Below are 19,544 nucleotides of genomic sequence, written 5' to 3'. Positions count from 1 at the left end.
ACATTCAGGATTTAGATACCCAACCCCAACTATTGATGTATAAAAAAGATATTTTAATAAATTTCATTGAAAAAAATTATAATCTTTAGTTATTTTATATATAGACAAAATAAAAATACACTAAGAGTAGTATAGTGATTTCATCATACTATATATATGCGTTTACAAATTGAAAATTGCATGATATAGTAGCTAATATAGATAGACATGTTTTATGCCTATTAAAAAATGCATATATCTTTTTTCTTTTTTTAACATTCTTGATTGTGTATTACTAAAAAAAATTTCCTCTTTTTGTTGGACATGATTTCAATTGTTGCAAAAACAACTAAATTTGAGTAAAAATGCCATATTTCAAATCAATTGTTTCTCACATTAAAGAAAAAAAAAACTCATTGTTTCTCATATAAATCTTAAAAGTATGATATTAAAATTTCATTATGCTTAAAATAATTAATATAACAAAATAACCATATTTATTATATTAGTAATCTTTCTATTTACATATAATACATACTACAGTGTTAGTTCCACACAAACACATACACACGCACACACACAAAGGAGTTAGGAAATTTAAAAGATTAAGATTAATTTTAGTGAATTCACAAATATTTAATTTTTGTTTATAGCTTTTGTGACAATTGTTGTCAAAACAATTAAACATGGGTAAGAATGTCATATTCTAAATTTATTATTATTATTATTCTAACTAAAAATTATTTTCTATATAGAGTTTATAAAAATAATCATATAAATTCATTTAATATAAATAATTAATGCAAAACAATAGATAATTAATATATGCATTTACTCTATTGGCTAATTCAATGAACAAATATTTTAATATAAATGCAAACTTTGTTGAAGTAGAAACTAAATAAAGAGATCTTCAAGAAATGCGCCACATGGTACAACATATAAAAATGCTATATCAGTAAAAATGTATACATAAAATATAAACGAAATATATAAGACAAACATTATATTTTGGAAATTAACATACCTTTCAGAAAAGGGAACCAAAGATACTGTGAGAGAAATTATGAAAGTTTAATTTTTAAGTCCAAAGGAAATGAAGATTTATATTAGATAAATGTAGAAACAAATAATCATATTACCCAATTCGTTGAATCTGATTCTTGCAATTTTGCATTGAAGTTAGCTTATGCAAAAAATTGAAAAGTTTTCTTAATTCGTACTTTGCCCATAAGTTTTTAGATCCATTCGTATCTATCCAAAGCATTTGAAGTTATAAATGTATATAAATTCTTTGAATTATATTAATACATTGAAATAAATGTATTTGACATAAATGCTAAATGTCATACAATGCATCACTTGGTAAAACCTCATACTTTCTCGAATGAAGTCGTTACTTTTATATATATATATATTGATTGATGATTAGTAAGTTACCCGTGTGATGCACAGATAATTTTGTGATATTTTCTGTAAGACAATTTTAAATAATGTTGTACAAATATTATAAAGAAAAAGTAAACTAAATTAGAGTAAAGAAACATATATATTTTTGGATATTAAAAATTAGTTTAATAGATTCACTGCATATTTGTAGCCTTCTTAAGATGATATATTTTTTTTTTAAAAAAATCATGAAACAAAATATAAATGCAAAAGAGTAACGGAACCATAAAAATAAACTAATTTGTATTGTATTTACATATTTCATATCATGAAATGAAAGTATGCCCAACTCTCTAACTATCATCCACTCATCAATAGTGCGATATTAAGACATGGTGTGAGCAAGTGTGTATGCATGTATCTTATAGATTATTTAAAATTAAACCATGGTAGAATTTGGTTTTACATTGTGTACCAAATATTATCTCTACTTATATATCCAAAATAAAAACTATCCAACCAAATTACATAAACCTAAATCATATTTAAGCCCATAATTTAAAAATAATAAAAAAGTCACCCGTAAGGGTTATGGTGTCTTGATGGTGGTGGGAGGCTACTATAATGGAGGTAGTGACCCCTCAAATTCCTATTTCTCTCTCTTTCAAATGTTTTGGTAATATATAGTGAAATAATGCATTTTATTTAACAATCCTTAATATTTTTGCATCTCTTTATCTCTTTTCAAGGTTTTATCTGATTAATTATTACTATTAGTCCTTACTTATTTTATTTTTGCTTTTTTTAACATACTAAAATAGTGAGTATGCTAAAAGACATGAACAACTAAAATTTCATCATAACAAACTAACACAAGCATTACAACAAACAACTAAAAACCAACCTCATCTTTCTCCTTTTATGGCCTGCATCAAACGACCCTTACTCTCCATTCGTTGTCGTTGCCGTCGAGCCTACATGAATAACATCCAAAACACCACTGCCGCCGCCACTGCAATAGGGATAAATGACTAAAATGCCCCTTTGGTGTCATCATAATTTCGGAAAGAGGAAACCAATGCAAAAACCTTACCATGTAAGACCTCAAGCCCAACCTCAATCCACCTCACCACCTCATTAAGCCTTTTCACATGGGAATTAGATGGCGGAGTTGGTTGTGGGTCTGAAGTAGTGGAATTGAATAGTAAGGATGACAACGATGAAGATGATGAAAATGGAAATGGTGGTGGTGATGAACTGCTAATGATGAAGATGAAGACGATGATGAAGGTGATAATGGGTGTTGTTGATGTTGTTCATAAATGGGGAGATTTTCATGGTTGATTGGTGGGAAGATGGAGCAATCATCGTGGGTGGGAAAGTCTCTTATCACCACCATGGCCTGATCTTTCAATTGGATTTTTTTCAAGGATTGGATTTGTTCACATTCTTTTGGATCTTCACGAACCAAAACTAGATCATCATCCACCATTTTTTTTTTTGTTCTCTTTTCAATTCTCTTCCTCCCAACTATCAAGGAGGTGGTGGGAGTAGGAAAGTGTGTTTCCAAATGTCAAACATAAGACACTTTTGAACATATAAGCACACACAGAAATTCACTATTTTTGTCATAGTACTGGCATCACTTTCACCTCGAATTATTGGACCCGATTGAAATTCATAGCTGGCTTCTAATTTTGTTTTGGTTAAATTGAATGCTCTAAGTTTGAAATTTATTTAATTCAGGCTTTCCATTCAATTTATTAAAAAATTTTCCTTTCAAAAACATATTTTTACATGAAAAAATCTATAAAATTAATAAAAATATTTTATAGATTTTTTTTTCTAAGAATTAAAAAAAAAACTTTTTTCTAATTAATTAATTTCATACTTAATAACAAATTTTTAACAAAATTAGACAAAAGGTCTGAATTAAATAATTTTGAAATGGTAGGGTCCATCGTGAATGTGAAAGGAATGAACACAATTTCTCCTCACTCCAAAAACATCTAAGAATTTTATATTATTTTTATATATCCAAGTAGATTATAATACTAGCTAGTTTGATCCCATTTTATTAGGGAAAAAAATTGTTTTAATTTTATTTTGGAAGTGGAAGAGTTTGTATTATCTCTTTTTAGAAGAGATAGAAAGAAAGAAAGAAAGAGTGTGCTTTTGGAGTCACTATTCACATCCATTGTGCTATCTCCCTTCCAATAATTGCTATGCCACCACCTTTCCTTACTCTATCAACCTCCAAAGAATTTAACAACCCAATTTCTAACGAAATCTTTGTATACCTCTATTGTCCAACCGGGTAGGAAAACCATTTTGTGGGGGAATTATGCCTTCTGATGGAGTGAAGCTCTTAAATTAGAGGAATTATTCAATCATTTTAGTGAAACATCTCAATATTGTCCAGTGATCCTACCATCCAATAATATAATGCCATGTATTTAAATTAATAAAGCAACGTCCTAATCAATAAAATAAATAAATAAACCCTTCAGATGAGACCATCACCACCCCCTTCCTTGGTGCCGACAAGTTCTCTGCACCTCCACCGAAAAAAAAAAAAACAACAACAACAATGTTAAACCACCATTCACCACGCCCATTTTCGGATTTATAGTAGCATAGTGGTGGCCCGATTCATCAAATGCATACATTTTTTTAGCTTTAGATTCTCCATTGTCCTCACTCAATTCATACTAGATCAATGAGAGCAAGAATGGTGTCTAATGACTCAAATCTAATTAGTTGCTTTCTGCGTTGAATTGGGAAAGGTGGTGGTGATAGTATCGCTGCGAAAGTTTTAATTATTTTATTTTATTTATTTGGATAGTGTAATTAGAATTGTGAATATGATCTGACTAAATTAATTTATACAAATAATATTATATTATTAGATAGAAAAATCACTCGATATTGTTGAGATGGTTCTCCAAAAAGACTAATAATATCTCATTGAATTATATGTGAGTTCCTCTGCTCATAATGATCATTGTGCTTGGCGAGACTTTGCTACTGTAGCGTTGAAAATTGAGAGCTTCCTTCATTAAAACTCAGCCACCTTTAAAAAAATACACACACACACATCAGCTTCATAATCATCCCCCTCCTGCATGAAGTCCATAGTACCCAACATGACTAGTCCCTCCTTACTTGTCTGTGATTTGAGCACATTACTATGTCCCAGCTTCTTTAGGTCACTGTTTGCTTTAATAATTGGGCCTACCTCAAATGTTGCTTTATTAGGTCCACATATTACCATTGTTGCTCAAGTGACCCACTATGATCATTTTCAGCAAATTCTTCAAATTTTTGTACTGTTTGAAGAATGAACAGTGACTTTTACCTTTTAACTACTTGCTTTTTTAAATACACTTTCTAACAGATTCTCTATCCATTGTCTATCTCATTTAAATATTATTTCTTCATTTATTATTTATTCTTTTTTTAACAACTACACATCTTTTAACATTTTTTTATTCAATACTTGATTATTATAATAATAAAAAACATTTGAAGAATGTACAATAACCCATCAGATTTGATGAGCAACTGTTCATGAGCCAAAAAAATTTAGAGTTTAGAGAATCTATTGGAGACCATTTTTTTAGTTTCATTCTCTATTATAGAGAATATTTTGCCTTTAACTACACCATTGGATATCTTCTAATGATCCATCCATTGCCGTCTATCTCTATTAAATTTTAATATATATATAAACGGCATGCCGTTTAGTGTGGGGAAAAGAAAGCAACAAAAACACTTTCTTCCAAACACAAAGGAAGAATGGTGGCGAGGAGCGAGATTGAGATTGAGAGCTTTTGAGAGAGTACGGAAGATGGAGGAGTGGTTTCGTTGGCGAATTTGGACGCATGGATTGGACACCACCTTGTTGGGTTGCTGATCCCTGGTTCGCCGCATGGACAAGAAAGAATGTGGGGTGGTCTCAACCGTGGTTGGTTTGACTGAATCCGAGGGGTTGTGCCGGTTCACCTCTAAACACGGCGGCGCGGTAAGTACTGATTAAGTGTTTGAATTCTGTTAAACTTTGGTATAGTATTTATGTATTTCTTATATTTTGGTGTTAATGCCGGAGTTATATCAGTGATGGTTTAACAATAATAGTTGCACATAATTATGTGGTTGTTCAATCAATTTGTAAATTGCACTGTCCTTTACGGTGGTAAGCTTCTAGTCCTAGAGTGATTGGTTATCTTGAAATGGCATGATTGATGGGTTTGAATTATTGAGCTGAGAGTTGGGTTATAAAACAAGTACACGTGGAGTACACCCACAATTACACCCTATAAAGGTTTTGATAATTTGATAGTTGGGGGAGTGGGGATTTGAACCGTGGACGTTTTCGTTGGAAACACTAGAAAGTGCTAGTTGAGTTACAAGGTTGTTGTTGGCGCCACAATTCAACTCTAAAGTTACAATGATCATTAAAATCTAGTAAGTTTGAAGAAGAAAATAACCCTGATGTGTCATCCATTCAAACAAGATTCTAAAAAACTGCAATTTCAAATCTAAAAAGGTCCTTTCACCACTCAAAGCTTCTAGCATTCATTTCCCGCCAAATGCACACATCAAGCAATGAGGGATGAGGGATCGCATTCCAGATGTGTGGGGTGGATTAGGACTGACCTTTTTAAAAAAAATTCGGTGGTGTGGGCATGGGAGGAAACCTTGCCGCTTTTACTTCAAAGTAGCTGTTTTCATGGTAAATTTTTAACCAATCTCATGCTCAGGTTCATGGACAGGAGAATTGTCTAATACAGGTTTCTTTTGAATGTGCTGATAGTAGGAGCTTCTTTACTATTTTATTTTCTGTAGGTTATTTACATCTGCTGACAGCGATGATATCTCCACAGCTATACAGTTCATCAATAAGGCAAGGCCATGGACTACATTGATGGCTGTTGGCTGGGAATATGGTGCAAACATGTTGACAAAGTACTTGGCAGAAGATGGAGAGAATACACTGCTTACAGCTGCCACGTGCATAGACAATCCATTTGACTTAGAGTAGGCTACAAGGTCCTTTCCTTATTACATGGCCATTGATCAGAAGCTCACTGGTGGACTGATAGATATTCTAAGATCTAATAAGGTTGGTGATTGCTTTCAATCTTCTGTCTATTTTGGTTCAAATGCTTTATGCCCCTCCACTCTAGCATTGTTTTAATGTTGAACAAACATAATCATTGATGTGGTATGCTTTGAATTGTGTTGGCTGCCATTTAAGTATAATAACTTATTTTAAATTTTTTAATTGGGAATAACTTATGTTTAATGTCTACTTAGCTTCTAGGAACTATTTCAAGGCAAAGCAAAAGGGTTTGACGTGGAGAAGGCTTTATTGGCAAAGTCTATTCGTGATTTTGAAAAAGCAATATCTATGGTATCTTATGGTTATGAGGTACTAGAATACTTTTATTCAGAGTCTAGCACAAGAGAGGTGGTTGGGAATGTGAAGATTCCTATATACAGGTCAAACTTACCTAACTTTAATGCCATCATGCTTTAATTTTTGTTCTGGATTAGATTAGTCATGTCCTGCATCTGTTAACTGTTTATAAATCTTCCTGTAGATACTCTGTTTATTTCAACAATTCTTGGCCTTTTTTTGTTTTAAAAAATCAGTTAAAATTTCCTGAGTTTCACTTTAAAAAGATAGAGAGAAGAAAGAAAAAAAAGGAGTAAATATTTATTCCAAGAAAATTTTGTAAACTGTTCTCTGTTGGAAACAATAGAGCAATGAACTACTGTTGTTCAACTCTGTCAGTAATCAAAGTCGCAAAGTTCTTAAGTTTTGACTAAGTGAAATACTTCGTTCTTTCATTAAATATATATATATTTTTTTGATAGGTAAAAACAAATTACTTTATTTCATAAACGAACTTTTTTTTTTTTGGTGAGATAATTACAACATGATATTGTACAAACTTTATTTCATAAATTACTTTATTTCATTAGATATTCATAATATTGTTTATAGTACAAACCCACACGCCAACACCCTGTCAGCATGAGAAAAGGTCTAACTAGTTGTAAATCCATCAATTTATCAGAATGATGATGATGGGATGGTAGCACTATTCTCTATCCCACGCGGGTTGATAGCAGAAAATCCATTTACAAGCCTGCTCTTGTGTTTTTGTGTGCCCTCTACTGTTGTTGCAAGGGCACATCTGTCATATCCTGGTGCCAGCAACTTACGATTGAGGTAATAGCCTTTTTTAGTGTTCCTCTTATCTTTACTGACCAATTGAAGTCCTTGCATATCAGGATTTTGTTTGATTGGACTCGGGCTTGGGGGTTTACGCATTGTACTTCAATTTTTGATTTTCATTCTTCTGTTAGACTTTCTAATTGATTTGCTTGTATTTGTTTTTCAGTACTTTGTGTTCATCATCGCGAACACAGTAATTTTTTCTCCTTTAATAAAATCTTCATTACTTATTCAAAAAAAAAGAAAAGAAATTTATATAACTTCCCTTTGAAATATCGGTTGCTTAAACTTACTTTATTGCTTTATAATCTATATATAACTTTTAAGAAACATGTTGAGGTTCAGCAATAATAAGCATAAAATATATTCTGGATTCTTTGCAATATTTTGTTGTAGTCCAGGTTAAGTGTTTGATATGGGTTGATCATTGAGTTTAATATACTTTTCATGTCTTAACTTTGAGCTTCATGAAATTCTCACTTTTGATTATTTTTTGCATTAACTGAACCTTATGAATCTGTATGTAATTTTTTTTTTGTGCTAAGACCAAGTCTTGTAAAGGGAAGTTCTCACTTAATGGGATTCTATGCTGAGGCCAAGTCTTACGTAGGCACCCCATTACCTACACTATCATGTTGCTCCACGAATTGCTGGCTTTTTAATGGTAACAACAGTAAAAACCATGCTCTGAAATCATACCTCCACGATATTGTAGAGTTATGACCATCATGTAATGTTCCAGATAGTCAAACCTGATTCTTATTTGGTACTCTCATATAGCCTTCGTACTATTTTCAGGCCAAAGCATGTATGTATTTAATGCATCTTGGTGATGCCTTTGGGATCAGGGGCCTCCATAGGTAAGGGTTAGTATTTTTTTTTATGAAGAACGTACAGTTATGTTTCTAATGTGCTCTAGCTCAATGGTACATCATTTCCTTATAAGGGCAATGTGAAGATTGAGGCCATGGGTTCAAGATCCATTGGATGCATGTGTAATTACTAATAAAGAGAAAAGAATAAAGTTAAGTTTTTCCTTTCAATTTCAACCCTAATTGAATTCACTCCATATGATTTATCAAGAACAAGCTTTTAAGGTTAAATTTTCAGCTATTTCCAACCTATCAATCTTGACAAATGTGGGGCATCTTCGCTAGTGTCTGATACTCTTAATATGATTCTCTGGCTCTCTTGAAGATGTGGTTGATAATGGCAATGACAGTGGTTATTGTTATTATTATTTAGTTATTTATACTAAAACCCCCTGCTGAAAAACTTGGTGGAATTTAACCCTGCATTCTTGCAAATGATATTCTGATGTGGGGATGTGCAGTGGCTGACAGCAGTGGAGCTGGGACTTCTGAAGGGCCGCCATCCTCTCCTAAAAGATGTGGAACCCTTCAAAGGCTTAGCTCTTGTGGAAAGCAGATCATCTGATAAGAATGATGAGGTTGATAAGCTCTCGGATCTTAGTCTGCCAAATGCTTTGAATGGATTCTCTGTGGATCCTATAAAGGGTATGCTTGAAGATAGCGACACTGTTGCTAGTTTATGCTTAAATTCTAGAAGAGATTCCCAAGAAAATTTGGAAGCTGAAGATGCAGGTCTGCAAGAAACGGAAAATGGTGCTCTGCAGCAGATTAGCTCTGTTGATTCAGAATTGGTCAAAGAGGAGGGAGTCAGCTCAGTAGACGGTGAAAGAGGTCAAGGGCTACAGACAGCACAAGTGGTTATGAATATGCTTGATATAACCATGCCTGGTACTCTAACATAAGAAAAAAAGAAGGTAAGGCTTTGAATTCTCATTTCTATGATATTTTTGCCATGATGTCACTTCTACAATCATATTAATATTTAATATTGTTATTAATTGCCTCTTTTGACTCATCCTTTTTATACTTCTGTGTATAAGGTTTGCGCTCCTTTTTATTGCACTTTTTTTAATGAAATTACTTATTAAAAAAAAAATATCGCCATTAATAATATCTGTGTGTTCTATATGCACCTGCAGTGAACATGGAAATTTTGTAATTTGGCTAAGTTGAGGTTGATATTCGTTTATTTGTATTATGTGTGTGTGAAGACAAAGTTAGTTAAATGTATGATTTTTGTATGTCATTTTATGTTGGTCATATATGTGCAGTGGATTTATAACTTGCGTTAACTAATTATTAATCTATGTTGTAAGCTGGATTAACAAGATTTTGATTGTGTTTTACATTGTTGTTGTCAATGGTTTTTATTTTTCCTTTTAAGATAATTGCTTGCTGCAAATGCTAATTAGTATTCTTTCCATTGTCATGTTTTCTGGGGATTTGATTCACGTTAATGTTTATAAGTAGAATGTAAGGCCTTTTGCAGCTAGAGAGGAATATCTGATTTCTTTTGATATTTGACTTTTCATCTGGCCTGTGATGATTATTAGACTCACATTATCTATCTTGGGAGGTAGAATAAGAACCTTTTTAGGAGTCACATCAATTAAAATTATGTAGAAAATTAATTGTTTTCTGAGACATTTCTACCTGCTACTTGATAGTATGCATTTTTTTTAATTAAAAAAAAAGGAGGATTTCTACTAGGTCCTTGGTGACTGGTGGTACTTGGTTGGGAATGCTAATTTCTAACATGTATTTACTGTCACTTCATTGCTTACCATAATTGTGTATATTTATTGACTTTATTTTATAATAATGTCCAGGTCTTGACTGCTGTGGATCAAAGAGAGACACTTGTGAAAGCTTTGCAAGATGCTTTTCCAGAAGATGTTCGTGAAAAGATTACAACTGCTGTAACTGGAATTTTGCATACCCAAGGCACAAACTTAAATTTGAATGGACTTCTTGATATTGCTCGGATAACTGATGTTTCAACAGGATTGAAGGTCAAGATCCAAGAAAAGTTGGAATATCAGGTGGAGAAGGTTTAAACACTGACCATCTTTCTTCAGACCAGATAAGAAGGGCTGATGACCTCACAGATAGCTTGAATGGCGCTCAAAAATTATTTCACCAAAGCTAGAGGTGGGCTTAAATGAGAATCAATAAAAAAAATTTCCACTTAATTGTTGCGAAAATGGTTGTATTTGTAATTTTAGTTTCTTGCCTTTTTTATAACTTTATTTAGCGTAAAATGCAAAATTGAATCTCTAAGTTTCACATTTTGTTATTTCAATTCTTTAAGTTTTAGTTTTATCATTTTAATCCTCTAAGTTTTAAATATAGTCAATTCATTAATCCATTATGCATTTGTTAAGTGTTGCCGTTTATATAATAGGATTTCCTGTTTGAGTTTCATCATTTTACGTACTAAAATATTATCACACAAATTCTTAAACTCTAAAAAATAGCCCTATTTTTTTAGTTGAATAATTTTACATTTGAAAATGATGTAGCTGCCTCCAAAGCCCTTCAGATTGCATTAGAGATTGGTATTAGAGAAGCTGTTCTTTAGGGAGACTTGCAAGTTTTAATGTCAAGGTTGATCAATGACAAAGATGTTCTATCATACAGTGGGTTGCTTATTGAAGATGTGCGATGCTGCTCATTTTTTTTGCTTCAATTACATTACTTTTAAGTTAAGAGAGAAAATGTAATAAGATTGCTTACAGTGGTGCTAGGTGTGTTATGCATATTTCAGACTTTATGGTGTGGATGGATGATATTCCACCACAATTTCTTAATGTTATCTAAGTTGATTTAGCAAGATTTTCTTAATAAAAGTTCACAATCTTTCCTCTCCAAAAAAAAAAAAAAAAAAAAAAAAAAAAAAAAACTCTAACCCACGAAAATATCTTAAAAATTATGACATTATCTCTATCTCATTTTTACACATTATTTCACTAAACCTAAAATAAAAAATAATCATATTTTTTAGTTAAATAATTTTAAATCTAAAAACACAAATCTATTAAAAAAGTAATTTACTATATTTTTAAAAAGTTTCTAAGTTTTAAACTTTTAAACTTTTGCCAAGTACAAAAATATCCTAAAAATTAAGACGATATCTCTATTTTACTTTTAAATATTGTTCCACTAAACCCAAAATAAAAAAAAATAAAAAATAAAGTTTCATTTGCACGCGTAAAGCTCGTGTGAATTGTGATGAGTTAGTGTGTGTATCTATATATATATATATATATATATATAAAATTTGTTTTCTTAATTTAAAAAAACTAATAAACGTTAATTAAAAAAAAAAAGAAATTAAGTGGAACGACGCCGGGTAACCCACCGAATAACTGAGAAAACAAAAGAGTGGGGAACCCGATTAACTGAGAGAGAAACAAAGAGGGGGAAAGGGTCGGCGGCGGCTCAACTCCGCCGCTTCAGGAGGCAGCTCCGGCCAAGTACAGCTTTGGGTAAGATCTTTTTTGCTTTTCGGTTTGAGTTGCGTTATTTTGGATATAGTTAGCATTGGGTTTTGTGTTTGATTTTGCTGTCTATTTTTTGTTGCCAAAGCTAAAAAAACCAGAGAAGTCAGAGAGAGTAAGCAAGGAGAGGTGAATGGCTTTTATCCGGCGATGTCAATACTCTCTTTCTAGCCGTTGCTTCTCTTTCTCCGGTGTCAGTAGCAATAGCAGTAGCCTTCCAAAAGCCAAAGACACCGCCACCACCACCACCACCACCCACTTCAATTCAAATTCAATCCCAACTCTCCTCAAAGCTTGCAAGACCTGCCTCCACCTCCACCAACTTCATGCCCACATTATCCGTAAAGGCCTCGAGCAAGACCACTTTCTCATCACCCTTTTCATCTCCCTCTCCATCTCCACTCTTTCCTATTCCACTTCCGTCTTCAACCGCGTTCAAAGACCCAGTACGTTTCTCTGGAACTCTCTCATTAGAGTTTATTCTCAAAACTCTCATTTCATCCACGTTGTTTCACTCTTCATTCGCATGAAGAGAGAGGGTGGTGTGCCTGACAGCTACACCTACCCGTCAATTATTAAAGCGTGTTCCACCCAATGTGAGGTTAGCCTAGGGAGTGCCCTTCATGGGTCAGCATTGAGGTGCGGGGTTGAAGGGGATCTTTTTGTTAAGACTAGTTTGATTGACTTCTATGGAAAATGTAAACATATTCTTACTGCTCGTGAGCTGTTTGATGATATGTCTGACAGAAATGTGGTTTCATGGACGGCTATGGTTGTTGGGTATATAACTGTTGGGGATTTAGAAGAGGCAAAGAGGTTGTTCAATGAAATGCCGCAAAGGAATGTGGCATCCTGGAATGCTATCATTTGTGGCCTCGTGAAACTGGGTGACTTGAAGGGTGCGAGGAGGATGTTTGATGAAATGCCCGAGAGGAATGTGGTTTCGTATACTACCATGATTGATGGGTATGCAAAGGCAGGTGATATGGCGTCTGCAAGGTTTCTGTTTGAGCAGGTGCCTCAAAAGGATATTTTTGTGTGGTCTGCATTGATATCGGGTTATGCTCAAAGTGGTCAGCCTAACGAAGCGGTGAAAGTTTTCCTTGAAATGGATTCAAGGGATGTAAAGCCTGATGAGTTTGTTATGGTGAGCTTGATGTCTGCTTGTTCTCAAATTGGTAATTTGGAATTGGCTAAATGGGTTGATTCTTATGTGAGCCAGAGCACAATGGATATTCAACAACCTCATGTAGCTGCGGCTCTTGTTGACATGAATGCCAAGTGTGGAAACATGGAGCGAGCAACGAAGTTGTTTGAAGAAATGCCCAAGAAGGACCTAATCTCGTATTGTTCCATGATACAAGGGTTGTCGTATCATGGGCATGGGAACAAAGCTGTTAACCTTTTCAATAAGATGCTAAATGAAGGGCTGGTTCCAGATGAGGTGGCCTTCACCGTCATCTTGTCAGCATGTAGTCATGCCGGATTTGTTGAAGAGGGTTGGCACTATTTTGAAAGGATGAGATATGAGTATTCTTTAGTTCCTTCTCCTGATCACTATGCTTGTATGGTTGATCTTCTTAGCAGGGTAGGAAGATTGAAAGCAGCTTATGAGCTTCTAAACTCAATGCCTGTGGAGCCACATGCTGGTGCTTGGGGTGCACTTCTTGGGGCCTGTAAGCTGCATTGCAATATTGAATTAGGGGAGGTTATTGCTGCTCGCCTTCTTGAGCTTGAGCCACATAATGCTGGTAATTATGTGTCTTTGTCCAACATCTATGCAGCAGCAGATCGGTGGTCAGATGTTTCACTTGTGAGGGAGAAGATGAAGGAAAGAGGAGTTAGGAAAATAACTGGTCATAGTTGCATTAATTCATGAGAATGAGTTTCATCATATGACTGCTTCACAATTCATCAATACCATGATTTTGAGGCTGCCACATCGGTGAGTGCTGATCCTATTGGAAGCATCTTTTAGAAATTATAAAAATCTTTTATATACATATTTTTTAAAGAAATGATGATATGCCACACTAATGTAGCTTAAAAGAAGGGTAGCAACAGTAAATGTTATGTGTCAATTTTTGTATATACATATACATACACACACATACATACATATATTGTTTGATGTTATTTTTTGTTAATTCCTTAGTTGACATGTCATTTTTTACTACTTCTTCTAATCTTATTATTATTATTTTTGTATTCCTTTACATTCTTTTGTTCTCATAAATTGAATTAGCAAACTTTTTTTACTCAAAACATTAGTCTTCTTTGTGCATGTATGCATATGTATTTTTGATGCCTTTCCCATTCCAAAAGAGATAAATACTAGTTTTAGTTCTACCAAAATATAAAAAATCTGTACTTTTAGCCTTTTAGGATGTGTGTGAGAATTATAATTACCTGTACATGCCGCGCCAACAACATAATCCTTGAAATCCTTGGTAAAAAGACTCAGACTAATTCGATAATTAGCATTCACAGCATAAAAATCAGAGACCGCCATCAATATGTAGCTCTGCCACTTCTCCCACTATGGAGTTCAAATCAAGAACTATTATCACATCATCTGCCATTGACGGTTTATTACACCTAAGGGAAGGCTGAGCAAGAGAAGAACGATGAAAGAGAACTGTAAAACTATGCAAATTTTCATAAAAGCATTTACTTTGCCGAATTTAGGTTTAGGGGTAATAGAACAAAACATCTCCTGGTTAGTATGACACTAAGACCACCCAAGTCATTTTATGCTGATCCTCGAAGCCTAAATCTCTAATTCGATTCTAATTTGAACATATTTGGCAAAGATAATTTCCCAATCAAATGCGTTCAGATAGGTTCTGATTTTGCTAAACTGGAATTAGCAAATTCCTTAACAGTTAGAACTTGATAGGCGATCTGTGTTAGCGAGGGCGTAAGTAGAGAGCTTCGCACCTCAAATTGCTCTTTGGCCCAAAAAGACAAAAAAAATCTGCATGCATTTACTCATATCTTAAAAATTCCCATTTAATCACACCGTTGATTGTCTCTGTCTTCTCTTCTGCTGATAGTCATAGATTCCGAAGGAGCCTTGTCTTCTTCTTCCACTCCCTATTGGAAATATGAGCTCTAGAGGTGAAGATGCCTGCCATTCTTTTACAAACCATTTATATCAGGCTTTGTCTGACATTCAAAGATGATGCTGAGCTTGAAAGGGGAGAAGAAATTTCCCCCGGACTTCTCGGAGCCATTGAATCGTCAAGGTCTTTAGTTGTCGTATTCTCAGAAAACTATGCAAATTCCACTTGGTGCTTGGATGAGCTTGTCGAGTGTCTTAAAAAAGGCCAGAAGGTTCTACCTGTCTTTTACAAAGTGGACCCATCAGAGGTATGTAAACAATCGGGGAAGTATGGGTTAGCACTGGCTGAGCACGGAAGAAACTTCAAGGAAAAGGTTTGGAAGTGGAGGGCAGCTCTAGTTGAAGTTGCGAATTTGTTTGGATTGACTTACAAAGATGGGTATGTATTACTTCTGATTTTATGATTATGATTATTAATTATTATTATATGATAAATCAGATCAATTCATTGAACAACATAAACGCAGTTACACCCAGATTCTTAGGAAAAAGGGAGAGCCTAAGAAACAAACAAGAAATTGTTCAAATGAGAAAGCTATACAATAGGCTCATACTAAACTATCAAAACTGAAGCCAAGTAGAAATTCTCTTTCCAGACCAAATACAAAATCCTACAACCCAGGCTAGCAACAACAGGGAACTAGGTTCTTCAAAGCTAAGTTCAAGTATCAGAAGTGGGTTAATTCATCAAAAAGAAACAAAAAACAAAAGTATCAGACGTTGGTTAGCAAATAGTTTTTTTCCTCAACCAACCAAAGTGTTCACGTGACTACTTGCTAAAAAGCTTAAACTCATTTCTTAGCGCCCCCCCCAAAAAAAATAGTGATAGGTCTCAAATCTAAGGCTTAAATGCCATTTACTTTAATTAATAATATGTTAGTTGCAAGTTGTAACACTCACAACTAGGAAAGTTGAATTTAGTTTATCTTTGTATTTTTGTTTCTAGCTAGTTTGACTCATAATGTTTCTTTTTCTCTGTGATTGGCAGCGAGTCTGAATCTGAATATGTCCAAACAATTACTAAAGAGATATTGAAAGTTAAATTAAAATGCATGCACTTATTTGTTCCTGAATGCGAAGTTGTAATAGATTCCCATCATAGTTGGGGCCTCACGCATTGTATTTCCTTGTCTGATTTCCTTATTTTTGTTAGATCTACAATTTGATTTGTTTGTATTCTTTCTTTGCCATGTGTTTACAATCGTAAACACATTGCATTTTTGCTATCAATAAAACTTTTATTACCTATCAAAAAAGAAGTTGGAATAGATTCCCGTGTAAAGAATGTAGAATTGCTTTTAGATCCCAGGCAAAATAATGTTCAAATGGTAGGGATTTATGGTGTTGGGGGAGTAGGGAAGACTACAATTGCAAAAGCTGTTTATAACAATATTGTTGATTATTTTGATGTGAGCATCTTTCTAGAGAATGTCAGTGAAAACTGAAATGTTAAGGACAAATGATGGCATAATCCAACTACAAAATAAACTTCTCTCTTAGTCCTTAAGGGATAGATGTTCTAACGTGGATAGCGTACCTAAAGGAATCACTATGATAAAGGATAAACTTTGTCGTCGCAAGCTTCTTTTAGTTCTTGATGATGTGGATAGCTGGAAAGTGATTGAAAATTTGCTTGGAGATTGTGATTGGTTTGCTGCAGGAAGTAGAATCATTATAACAACAAGAGCCAAACAAGTGTTGAACACTTTTGAAAACCCTGGTGTGTACAAGGTTGAGGAACTTGATCAGCATAAAGCTCTAGAACTCTTAAGTTGGCATGCCTTCCGAAGAAGTGAACCCGAGGCAGATTATTTGCAACTTTCAAAGCAGATTATATATTTTGCAAACAGCCTTCCATTTAGATCTAGAAGTATTAGGTTCTTATTTGCGTGGAAGAACTATTTTTGACTGGCAATGTGAATTACAGCATTATGAAGTAGTTCCAACCAAAGGAATTCATGAAATACTCAAAAAATGTTTTGAATGATTGGACAAAATGAGCAGAATGTTTTCCTTGACATTGCATGCTACATTGTCCCGAATATTCTTGATGTTCTTAACGAAAATATGGTATAATTCTTTTGCTTTTTATTTTTATTTTCCATTGGCATAGATGGTAAATTTTATTTTTCATTGGTTTTTTTTTCTTTTTCTTTTTAATGTTGAAGAAACTGTAAGTTTATCAATATTCTTTTTGTTTAAAATTTCAAAAATCATTATATAGCGAAATCTATTGTGCAATGTGGTTCACTAAGTGACTTTTCCAAATAGGGGACAGAGAAAATTCGACACCTAATGTTGTGCTGGCCTGTGCCTGAACCAAGAATGGTGCAATTGGGGGCAAAAACTTTCAAAAAGATGAAAAACCTCAAATTTCTTATAGTTCGCAATGTACAAATTCTTAGAGGTCTTGAATATCTCCCCAGTGGGTTAAGGTTGCTAGATTGGCCTGATTATTCTTTTCCTTTGTCATCCACTTTTTGTCCTCAACTACTTGTTGAACTCAACATGCCATATAGTTGCGTTGCATTGGAGGAGCCATTCAGGCAGGTATGATTATTAGTATTTATGAATTACGATTTCATTAAATTTTATTTTAAAGTTTAAGATAAATTTTGACTTTTTTCCTTATACAGGGGATCCCGTTAGAAAATTTAAAATATATCAAGTGTGGATCCTGTTAATCCATTATGGAATTTCCTGCCTTGTGCACCCCAAACTTAGAGGTATTGGACCTTTCTAATTGTAAAATTTAGTTGTGGTTGATGAATTGGTTGGATCTCTTGATAAGCTTGAAATCTGGATCATCGAAGCTTGTGAAAAACTTCAAACACTTCCAAGAAGCCTTATGCTAAGATCTCTTCAATATTTTGATCTCCGTGATTGCTTAATGCTCGAGAAGTTTCCTAGTATTTTGCCAGGAATGGACAGTTTACAAACACTATTAATGTCAAGGACTGGTATTAAAGGGTTGCCTTCATCAATTGGGTATCTCACTAGGCTTGAGAAGTTAGACCTAAGTTATTGTCAAAGCCTTATGGATCTTCCAGATAGCATCTATAAATTGCAACATCTTAGTGTTTCAGAGATTTCCCACCGTACCAAATTGAGGATTGGTAGAAGTCTGACATATCATTCTTTTGGTAGCTTGTCTGAATATGGGTTTCTAAAGTTGGAATATCTGAATCTCAACAACTGTGAAAATCTAATTGAGTTAGATCTTTTAATGATGCCTGATTACTTCCCCGAATTGAAATATTTATATCTAGATGGAACCAATATTTGTATGATCCCTGAAAGCATTAGTAGATTAGCTAGATTAAGAAGACTTGGAATAAAAAATTGCATGCAACTTCGTAAAATTCCAAGGCTTCCACAATCCATAAGAACAGTGTGTGCAATGAACTGTAAATCCCTGAATTCACAGTCACTAAGCTGCTTATTAAGCCAGGTCTCTCTCTCTCTCTCTCTCTTAAATTTATAAAGAAAAAATTTCATTACCTAAATCAAATTCATTAAGATGCTAAATTGCAGTTTCTTCTATTTGCTAATTGTAAGCAGGCTCAAGAAATTCTAGGGATTTCACCAGTAAAATTTTTCAAGGCGCAAGAAGCGACATATCAGTTGATCCACAGTCATCAAACTGATTATCACATCAGTTTGTTCTCTCTTCCCTACTCTTTGATGAGTTTGCATCTGAAGTTAAACGCTCTATATCTGAAGATGAGGACATTGATTGTAAATTTATTCTACCTAGAATTGATATTCCAAAGTGGTTCAACCATCAAAGTGTTGGACATTTCATATCATTTTGGGTTGGTCCAAGATTTCCAAAATTTGCTTTCTGTATTGCTTTGCGAACGGAGGCACAGAGAGGTGGCTTCTCTTTTAGTTAGTTAACTGTAACTGTAGATAAGAAGCATCAATTAGTTAAGCATAGCATCATAACTGTAACTTAATTGTGAGTAGTATAAGAAGAATTATGTATTCACTGTAACGATTCATTTAGAAAGTTCAGCAAATACACTTCCTTATTCATTCTCTCTACTCTTATCTCTCTCTAGGAGGCCTAGTTCACTACTCTATTCTCTTCTTTTCTTAGTTTCTATCAGAACATGGTAGGCAAAATGACATGTCCGTGCTTTCCAGCAAATTGCTGCTGGCATCAAATCAAGTAGAGGAGTGACTAAGCGATGAAGGAGATGTGGAGTCAATGACGAAGGACTGTGTCTAATCTATGACAGGATGAGATTGTTTAGTTACACAAATAAGGTGAGATGACTTTGGTTTCAAATGATATTTATATTGAGAAATTACTATTACCTTTACGTGAATTGTTTATTACCACACTTTTTCTCTCTTTTCTCTAAAGATTCTGGCTCTTATTTTCATATCTACATTCTTACTATTTTAAGGGCATAAAGTAAAAAATC

The 19,544-nt window shown here is 33.9% G+C and overlaps 2 protein-coding genes and 1 long non-coding RNA gene across 10 annotated transcripts; all 3 read left to right on the top strand.

Moving 5' to 3' along the window:
* Positions 1-5,124: 5,124 nt before the first annotated feature.
* LOC142639104 (uncharacterized) lies at positions 5,125-11,045 on the top strand. Of its 3 annotated transcripts, XR_012845125.1 has the most exons (7): positions 5,125-5,392; positions 6,255-6,493; positions 6,688-6,873; positions 7,455-7,609; positions 8,949-9,401; positions 10,317-10,638; positions 11,010-11,045. It is a non-coding gene; the product is annotated as an uncharacterized LOC142639104 (long non-coding RNA). The 3 variants fall into 3 exon arrangements; XR_012845124.1 differs by having other exon boundaries at positions 6,255-6,873; XR_012845126.1 differs by having other exon boundaries at positions 6,217-6,873.
* Positions 11,046-11,891: 846 nt separating this feature from the next.
* Positions 11,892-19,155, top strand: LOC142641636 (putative pentatricopeptide repeat-containing protein At5g37570). 6 transcript variants are annotated; one of them, XM_075816109.1, is made up of 6 exons: positions 11,892-11,975; positions 12,076-13,932; positions 15,044-15,490; positions 17,383-17,661; positions 17,748-17,837; positions 18,673-19,153. In XM_075816109.1, the coding sequence occupies exon 2, from the start codon at positions 12,121-12,123 to the stop codon at positions 13,864-13,866; it is 1,746 nt and encodes a 581-aa protein (XP_075672224.1). In that variant the 5' UTR covers positions 11,892-11,975; positions 12,076-12,120; the 3' UTR covers positions 13,867-13,932; positions 15,044-15,490; positions 17,383-17,661; positions 17,748-17,837; positions 18,673-19,153. The 6 variants fall into 6 exon arrangements, with proteins under 6 accessions (XP_075672224.1, XP_075672222.1, XP_075672223.1 ...); XM_075816107.1 differs by having other exon boundaries at positions 17,748-18,562; positions 18,673-19,151; XM_075816108.1 differs by lacking the exon at positions 15,044-15,490 and having other exon boundaries at positions 17,748-18,562; positions 18,673-19,152.
* On the top strand, positions 15,114-19,011 carry LOC142640295 (uncharacterized). Its single transcript, XM_075814360.1, has 7 exons — positions 15,114-15,490; positions 16,100-16,230; positions 16,444-16,541; positions 17,116-17,181; positions 17,383-17,661; positions 17,903-18,562; positions 18,673-19,011. Exons 1-7 carry the CDS (start codon positions 15,114-15,116, stop codon positions 19,009-19,011), a joined length of 1,950 nt encoding a protein of 649 aa, XP_075670475.1.
* Positions 19,156-19,544: the final 389 nt, after the last annotated feature.

The sequence above is a fragment of the Castanea sativa genome, chromosome 6 (assembly GCF_040712315.1).
Source record: "Castanea sativa cultivar Marrone di Chiusa Pesio chromosome 6, ASM4071231v1".
NCBI lineage: Eukaryota > Viridiplantae > Streptophyta > Magnoliopsida > Fagales > Fagaceae > Castanea > Castanea sativa.
Note: the sequence above shows the minus strand (reverse complement) of the source record. Positions and strands in the feature narration are given on the sequence as shown.

Coding starts and splice junctions, on each gene's coding strand:
- LOC142641636 (XM_075816113.1), top strand. CDS start 12,121: ATGGCTTTTATCCGGCGATGTCAATACTCTCTTTCTAGCCGTTGCTTC.
- LOC142640295 (XM_075814360.1), top strand. CDS start 15,114: ATGCCTGCCATTCTTTTACAAACCATTTATATCAGGCTTTGTCTGACA. Junction 16,542..17,115: donor TGAGCATCTTTCTAGAGAAT/GTCAGTGAAAAC, acceptor CAAAATGAGCAG/AATGTTTTCCTTGACATTGC. Junction 17,662..17,902: donor TGGAGGAGCCATTCAGGCAG/GTATGATTATTA, acceptor TCTCTTGATAAG/CTTGAAATCTGGATCATCGA.